Below are 8985 nucleotides of genomic sequence, written 5' to 3' on the forward strand. Positions count from 1 at the left end.
TTCACTGAAAATCTGGTGTCCAATTAAAATTGTTCTTTTATAATTTTAATAATTATTTTAGCAATAACAGCATTTTTCTTTTCTCAGTCTCACTCTCTGGAGAACACAGGTGGGGTATGGTATGATGATTCGCAGAGTTTGTGGTTCCATAGTCATTAGTGCCAGATGCCTCTTGTCACATAATCAATCACATCTGCTCCAAACTATGGATATGCTGCTATTCCTCCTATTTTAACTGTCTTAGAGATACAAGAACAGTATGCAACTTTTTCAGTCTCAGATTCAAAAGAGAGAATGACTGCAGGTTTCAATGAATATCCTTAACATGCCACATTCATTTGCAGGCACAGGACTTGCACCTGACTGAATGAATGCAGGTTTACACTGTTTCAAGCTGTACTGCCAAAACCTGTATTTATGATATATATGCTTGTGCTTTTTCTCAATGAAAAAGCATCAGCAGAGATTAAATGTCCAAAATGGGACTACCAAAAAGAACCCCCCCCTAAATCTATAGTTCAGTATTTAAGCAACTGGCTGGGTTTAAGAAGCAACTTACTCCGATTATTCCTATAAACTACAAGAAAGCAACCTCCAAATTTGTGGCTGGTTGTACTAAGCAACAATAAGAAGTACACTAAGCTGTAGTGAGTTGACTACATTTGATATAAAGATCCAGATCATCATCCAGAGCAGTCAGAGGAGAAATGAAATATGAAGTTTGCGTTGTTTCAAACATCATTCAGATTTCTCTGGATGGCCATAGGGAAACTCATCCATTCAGCGTTACATTTTTCATATTGAAGCATGGATGATGCTATTTATTTCTGAAAAGGCAAGTACAAGATACTGTCTTGATGATGAGCTAGTATCTTGCTGAAAGAAAACAAACATGCGTTCAGAGAAAAACAGGTCAAGAGTTACAGTATTTCTAATGATCACAGAACTTGTAGGCTTCACATCATTCATTGGTTCAGCACCACAAAACCAGAAATGAACTAGCAGTTTCTGGGTTATTGACAGTACTTTTTAAAACAGAAGCTACATGTCACCACTATACAGTCATATTTCTGTTTACTTCAGACAACACTGATTTCACAATGGGCTCCATCAGTGCAGCAAATGCAGAATTTTCTTTTGATGTATTCAAAGAGCTGAAAGTCCACCATGCCAACGACAACATCTTCTATTCCCCCCTGAGCATCATTGCAGCCTTGGCCATGGTTTATCTGGGAGCAAGAGGTAACACTGAGTATCAGATGGAGAAGGTACGTTACATAAATTGATAAAAACTCCTTTTGACCCAGTTTAACACAGCAACAGATTATCCATTTACATTTTTGTGACTTTCTCCAGTTGAGGGGAGAAAGTCACATGGTCACATTCGGCAGTGGATTCAAACCTGTCTAGAAAAAGAATGGCATTCCAAACCGTGAGGTTTGGATCTGGAGCTGAGTTTTCACTTACCATTGCTTTTCCCCATGAAGGGCAAGAATTGCCTTTGGTTTCCATCAAGAAAGAGCAGTCTTGAAGAATGGTTAAGGCAGGTCTACTTACTTCAGCTTATATTATCTCACAGACCTGATTCCTTCCAGGTGGAAAGGACAACTTGTAATATACAAAAGATGAAACATTCAGAAAACAAGCATCACAGTTATACATACAATAGAGTAAGGTTGTAGCTGGTTTATAGACTGAATACCATTAACTGGAAAAGAAGGGATCTAAGCTGAGGATCGTAATCACAAATTTTCGGTGTGGCACATGTAGTAAAAAAAATTATTTAAAGCTCACATGAAACTTCTCAGTTCATCTATGTGCTAATCAGACCTGGTTAGTTGACACATATAGTTTCAACACCAACATCAGTGACTCTCAGTGGACTTCATGCATGTAATTTCTTCTATTGCTACTCTCAATTGCAGGTTCTTCACTTTAACAAAATTGCAGGACTTGGAGGAACTATTCAGACCAAGGTACAGAAATCTAAGGTATATTTATTTATCTTTCTCTCAGATTTTTCCCCTGAGAATAGAATGTTCTGACTGTGCTTCAAGTAGGTTCAACACCTTCCCAAACCTTTGCTAATGCTCTTAATTAGAAGACGACAGGCTGCACATGTTGCACCAGAACAAGTGACAGGACAGGATAGGATGCTTTGGAGACCAGGCTACCTTCTTGTGTAGACGAGCATCTGCACACCTGCAAGTGCTGCTGGGACACAGCACGTGAAAGGAGCTCAGCACCTGCAACCAGGGCACAGCAGTCAGACCTGCAGCTGAGAGACTCCAAAGTGGGGCAGGAAGGTGCTTTAGCAGAAAAGACCCCAGAAGCCTCAAAGGCTGGAAAGTAACCACACTCTTCCAAAAGCTACAGGGATTTTTCCAGACTCTGATTCCCACTGCTACCCCAAGAGCACCATGAGGGGTTCCAGTACCTTGATACCACCTATGTGCTTTCCTCCGTGTTAACTTGATGCCTCTGTAAAGGTAATACAGGCCATTGTCTCTGGCCTGTCCTCATCCACTTGGGATCAAGCACAAGATGAGTCTTGCAAAGGACAAGAATATTTTTTTTTTAAAGAAAGAAAAATAAAGGTAATATCAGCTAGAGAATTTAGTGGCTGGTTAAGCATTTAGAAAGCAGTAGTTCAACACATTTCTCCTTCTCATAAAGTGAAGTACCACCCACTGTTTATCATTGTGCATTTTTCTTACATGCTCTTATCTTGTGTCACCTGGAACACTATTCTTGGAACATTAGACAGTTGATCCATTTTTTCACTATATTATGAATCATTTCCTGACTCCTTTGTCATCTAGCACTCTTCTCCCATCTGCAGCTTCAGCAGAAAGCTGCCATGAAAATGCAAGCAGAAGCTGGGAACTAGAGGCTCCATAACTATGACAACTCACTAATTGCAATAATTGACATGTGAATTTTCCTTTTGTCACCTCACTCCCGAGCCATAGGTTTCAGATTTATCACTGAGGTTTTCTGCTTGTTGTCACCTAGAATGAATGTCATCATACACTGTGAATTAATTGTACATCATTACTTGCTTGTATTGAACATCCCTCCCATGGAGCTTTTAGAGTATAGTACATGTTCATTTGCAAATGTCAGAACACTGTGTGTTTTCCCATGTTATTTGTACCTTACAAATATAATTCTCTTCCTAGTAAAATAAGATAACACTATATATTTTTATCTTTTTATCAACAACTCAGTGTGGCAAGTCTATGAATATCCACATACTGTTTAAAGAACTTCTCTCAGATATCACCGCACAAAAAGCCAATTTTTCACTCTACATTGCCAACAGACTCTATGCTGAAAAGACATATCCAGTCCTACCGGTGAGTTGTACATTAGAGTGATCTCTTGCTAAACCCTGTATAGACCTGTAATCCAGGAGGATTGACTGGAGTAGGTGATCTGTTAATCCAGTGGTCTCCACTGGTGTGGATTTCTAGACCTGTAATCCAGGAGGATTGACTGGAGTAGGTGATCTGTTAGTCCAGTGGTCTCCACTGGTGTGGATTTCCATGTCTTTCCCTTTGCCACAGCCCTGACAATAGTCTGAATGGAAAGCAATTCCAGGCAAAAAGATGGCCCTATTCAAAAATGAATGGAGTAATAAACAAAACTATTTGGTAATGTAAGTTTCCCCTCCTTACTTGCTCCCCCAAAGCCTTTTCATTTTAATAGATTGTTCGTTATTTTTTTTTCAGGAAATAATTTGACTTCAGCACATTTCTCCACTTGAAAACCTCACCTCAAAAGCAACTTTTGAAAGTGTCAAAATATTTCATTTGACATTTTCAAAACAAAAGATACAAAAATTCTAAATCGAAGGACCATTTTATCTCTCAAAATAAGGAAAAATACTTTAAAAAAAAAGGAGTGGACATAATGAAAATAAAACTCTAAAATGAACCTGAAAAAGGGTTTTGGATCAGGCTTTCTTCAAGAAAATATTTAAATATTTCTAATATATACTCTTAACTAGTCAAGTAATAAAAATGTCAGATCTGAAAATGTCATGAATCAGAATAATTTTTATTTTAATTTTTAATTTTAGCAGGTTCTTCCAGGAAGTAAGCAATGACCGTGGCATCACTATAAAAATCCTTTTAGCCATATTTTATTTCACCTTCATAGTGTTTTTAAAAAATTACTAGTTTAGTGGCTACAATTGCTGTCTTTACAGATCTACGTAAAATGCGTGAAGAAACTGTACAGAGCAGGTCTGGAAATGGTCAACTTCAAAACAACACCAGATCAAGCCAGACAGCTCATTAATTCCTGGGTGGAAAATCAGACAGATGGTAAGGTTAGACAAGATTTTGAAATATACTTCCTCTCACAACTGTATTTGAACAACTTCTGGAAAGACTAAATACTAGAGGAGAAATTTCTTCCTCCCATCCCCATTAGTGGATATTTCACGTGGAAAGGGATGACTCTATTGCACCTGTGTGGCAGTGACAGTGTGTTTTAAACTTATCTGGCAAAAGGAGAGGTACCACGATATGCACACTTTATATTCACACTTTTTGTGTCTGGAGAGCTTGACTCATGAAAGATTAGTCCCGGCTTCTCTAGAATATTGGCATAATTTTACAAGGATGTGCTGGATGGGTAAGAAGTGGGCTTCCAGGGGAAAAAGCAACGTGCGCACTAGGCTGATGGTGGGAAGGAAATGTTTCAGGAGCTTGTGTGCATTTATCATGCTGAGGTGGGAGGAAAAACGAGTGGAGTGTGAGGAAGCAGCACATTGAGAAACAGAAAATCTATATCACTGCTTCCCTCTCCTGTTCCTTCTTTTCTATATAAGCCTTTTGCCAAGCACTGGTGAGAAATATTGCTGGGGATGTATACCACTCTTGAACCTACCTGTCGTCTTGCAGAAATGTCTGGCTAGGTGCCAGTTGTTCTGTATTAAATCATCCTCATGAACCTGAATTACACATGCAGACCTTTGAAGAAGAGGAAGTCAAGTCAAGCAGCAGGATGTCAACTGACCTCTAAAATGCAAGACTACTGCTGTGAAACTTATCACTCTCTGCCCTGCTTCTTCCTTAAAGGACAGATCCAAGATTTCCTTGAACCAGGCTCTGTTGATCTCTATACTGCGCTGGTCCTTGTGAATGCCATTTACTTCAAAGGGATATGGAAGACAGCATTTAAAGAAGAAGACTCTCAGAAATTTCCCTTCAGTGTGACAAAGGTAGGGGGGCATAGACACGGCTTCTGGCCAGGAAGCCAGGTTGTTGGCTTGCACAGCCAGTAGGGTGGGTGTTACATATACAACATGCTGTGGTCAGTGGTCGGGTGATTTAGATGGGCCCCTCACTGTCAGGTTTGCAAGAGCTGTGTCTAACCAGGCTTCCAGGGCACACCAGCAGGCAAGAGAAACAGCTCTTCTCCAAAGACAATACACTTGAAGATTGAGTCCTGTCCCTTTCAAAGGACTTGTACATTTGCTTGCTTAAAAAAAAATGCTCCCCAGTCACATCATCTCATATTTCTGTTTTTGCAGCAAGAAAGCAGACCTGTGCAAATGATGTGTCAGAACAGTACCTTCAAAGTGGCAGTGGTGGCTGCAGAGGAAATGAAGATCCTGGAGCTTCCATACGCCAGCGGAGAGCTGAGCATGTTGGTGCTGCTGCCTGATGACATCTCTGGTCTGGAGCAGGTATGGCCCTGGCAGGGGAAGCAGAAGAGTTACCACTTCAGTGGGACTTGGCTGCCATCAGACTTTTTGCTGTCCATTTACATCCCAGCTGCCTACACCACGGCTGTGCTGGGCAGGCAGGGGAGCACAAAAGTCCCCCAGGGGCTATGAGGTGCTCAGGCAGGGACTGGCTTCTTAGGAGAGCCCTGGACTCAGTCCAATAAAACAAAAGTAAAGGAGGATAGTGCTGCTGTAGCCCTACAGAATAAGCTGTATGTATGGACAGATTTTTTTTTTCATTGAGAGGCAATGTCACACCCCCACCCCCCCCCAAACTGTTGAGGAAATGTTGCTAAAACTGATGATAATTAGGCATTCTTTGGAGGAATCACTAACGATTCTTTTTTTAAAAAATCCTCATTAAACATCATAAATGGTTTGCTTTCAAAAATTGCCCTGATTATAGCTCATCATAGAATGAAAACCAAAGTTAGATAAAGCATGTTCTTAATGAAATATTATTGATTTTTAAATGGTGAAACCAATCAAGCTAAACTAACTGATCAGTAATGCTTCATCAGTTAAGTCTCCAGAGAGTCTTAAATATAGAGATGAGAAGGAAATACATGGAAGATATTTGGAAATTACACATCAGAGAAAACAGAAGAGAGTTCGGTCTAATGAGATCAACATTAACAGCAGAAAGAATCTCTGAACATACAAGGACAGAAAATGAGAACAACATAGAAAGTAAAAGAAAACATCAAAACTACTTTAAGTCAGGTTGAGTCAGTTTTTGCCAGATGTATGGAAACTAGTAATAAAAATGGTTTTGCCCTTTGAAGAAAAAAAAAGAGAAAAGTGGCATCAGTATGCAGTGAGGCAAGAATACAAATATAATCAACTGACTGTGCAAAATTAAATTAAACTTTTTGTCTTGGCCTTGTAAGAAAACAAAGCTAAACAACTGAATGAATGCAGGACACTAACAGCAAAGAGGAAATAAAAACAGACAGATGCAAGGAAGAAACAAAACTTGAAACCTTAATTTGCCAAAGTCAGGTGGACTGTATTAACTTCATGAAGGATTTCTGAAAGAAGTAACAAAAAAATTGGAATTCCAATGTCAATCATTTAAAATAAAGTTATCAAGGTGTTATCAAATTGCCTATATGTACTCAGGAAAGGGAAAAAGTGATGCAGCCTCCATTATATAAGCCACTATTATTATTTAAGCAGTTTTTTGGGAATTATATTATAAAGTAGAGTTATTAAAGATGTAGAAGAGTGTACATTTGTTAGGTACTATCAACAGTAGGTAAATTTTCATGGCTTTTTTTGCAATCTCTTTCACAAGCTGCCTAATTCGCTAGGCTGTGAAATCATTGGGTTGTACCTCATGAGACACAAGATTAGTTGGCTGGAAAGGGATGTGTCAGGTGGGTGAGGAACTGAATAAAAAGAGAGTGACACAGGCAGTACTGGAGAGGCAAACAATAAACTACAAGAAGGATGTTGATAGGATGCACTTCAGGAACCATTCTGGTTTGCTTTTTTTTATGATAGCCTTGATTAAAATGAACGGTAGGAAGAAGTTGTATTTGCATCCCAGACATTTCATTCCCTGCCTCTCTTTGCAGCTTGAGAACAATATCAGCTTTGAAAAACTTGCAGTGTGGACCAGTCCCAATGTGATGGAAAAGAAGAGAGTGAAAGTGTACCTCCCGCGCATGAAGATTGAGGGAAAATATAACCTGACATCTGTCTTAATGGCCTTGGGTATGACCGACCTGTTCAGCCCTTCGGCCAATCTGTCTGGCATCTCTTCAGCAGAGAGCATGAAGATATCTGAGGCCATCCATGAGGCGTACATGGAAGTCAGTGAAGAGGGCACTGAGATGTCTGGCTCAGTGGATGTGATGGGAGACATCCAACATTCCTCTGAGTTTGAAGAGTTTAGGGCTGACCACCCATTCCTTTTCTTGATCAAACACAATCCAACCAACAGCATCCTCTTCTTTGGTAGATATTGTTCCCCCTAAAGAAAGAAAGAGCTGGAAATAATGCTTGCCTTCCTCTCAGAAACAGACACCTTTTACTGTAACATTGTAGTGTAATCTCATCTCTTCATTATTTTCTCCAAGTGGAAAGCCTAATCTAAGAAATGCCCATTATTGAAGCTTCCATAGCAAAGACATACCTGCAGGTGAGGAAACAGCAGCAAACATGTTTACTCCTTTCCCTTCTCATACTGGTTTCAGGATTGCTTTAGCTGAGCAAAGACTGAGTCAAGAGAGACTAGAGGTACCCACCAGCCAGGAAGGGACAAAGTGATTTTCACTCAAGGAACAACTTGCAGGCATGACTCCAAGTTTTTGGGAGTCCATTACATAGAAAGACATGGGCTGTTCTCATCCCATTCCCTGGCAGCAACCTGCTGACAAACCCATGTCATTGTTCCTGAAACATGGGCTTTGAGACCTCCAGTCTGAAGGAGATGTTTATGAATAAGATTCTGCTATGCAGGTTATTGACTGGTGCCCATGAATATTTTAACCTTTTTTACTTAGATGTTGGGAAATGGTGTACATGTCCACTATCCAGAGGCGTCCTCTCACCATGAGTTCCTCACCTGATTCTGAATTTCTTGCAGAGGTTCTCCAAACTCATGGAGAGTCTCCCTTCCACTTCAAAGAATGCGAAGACATCTAACTTTGTGTAGGTGCCGTTATGCCTTCTCAGGCAGTGTAGATTCAAAGCCTGAAACATGGATATACAGATGATCCAGATGATCCAGAACTCAGTGAGAAATGCCAGGCAAAAGAGCTGTCTGAATTCTTGTTTAAAACATTGGAGGACTCTTCAAATTTGAGAACATTTTGATTTTTGTGAAAAATCCTGCAAGTGGTTATAAAAAATCTCGCTTCTCAATGGGAGTTTTGTGAAAAACAGCTTTCAAAATAACCTCTGTCTTTGTTGAGCTTGCTTAGCAAGCAAACTTCAATTAGTCCCCAGAAAGCCCTCAGGTGAAGTTCAAAACTCAAGCACATTATTTTTCCATGAATGCAACTGGGCTTCTTTGTTCCTATGATATTTCAAGGCTACATGTCTTGTTTTTAAAAAGTACATGAGAATCCTAATATTCTCTGTCTTTTTCTTCTTATGTGTCCATTGCCATCTGCAAATATGGATATACTGGCTCAATACTATGTCCTGTTTTCATTCTAATCATACATTAATGATTTTGATGCATGCAATTGATTTCTTTTTTTGTTAACATAATAAAAGAAAATCACAAATGCTTG

General features: G+C 39.6%; 1 protein-coding gene across 1 annotated transcript; it reads left to right on the forward strand.

Annotated features, from left to right (window-relative positions):
• Window positions 1-1100: 1100 nt before the first annotated feature.
• LOC141924473 (ovalbumin-related protein X-like) lies at window positions 1101-7722 on the forward strand. Its single transcript, XM_074826990.1, has 7 exons — window positions 1101-1268; window positions 1926-1976; window positions 3231-3359; window positions 4214-4331; window positions 5091-5233; window positions 5546-5701; window positions 7321-7722. Exons 1-7 carry the CDS (start codon window positions 1101-1103, stop codon window positions 7720-7722), a joined length of 1167 nt encoding a protein of 388 aa, XP_074683091.1.
• The last annotated feature ends 1263 nt before the right edge of the window (window positions 7723-8985 follow it).

This window comes from Strix aluco, chromosome 1 (assembly GCF_031877795.1).
Source record: "Strix aluco isolate bStrAlu1 chromosome 1, bStrAlu1.hap1, whole genome shotgun sequence".
NCBI classification, from domain to species: domain Eukaryota; kingdom Metazoa; phylum Chordata; class Aves; order Strigiformes; family Strigidae; genus Strix; species Strix aluco.

Coding starts and splice junctions, on each gene's coding strand:
- LOC141924473 (XM_074826990.1), top strand. CDS start 1,101: ATGGGCTCCATCAGTGCAGCAAATGCAGAATTTTCTTTTGATGTATTC. Junction 1,269..1,925: donor CTGAGTATCAGATGGAGAAG/GTACGTTACATA, acceptor TCTCAATTGCAG/GTTCTTCACTTTAACAAAAT. Junction 1,977..3,230: donor GAGGAACTATTCAGACCAAG/GTACAGAAATCT, acceptor TCAACAACTCAG/TGTGGCAAGTCTATGAATAT.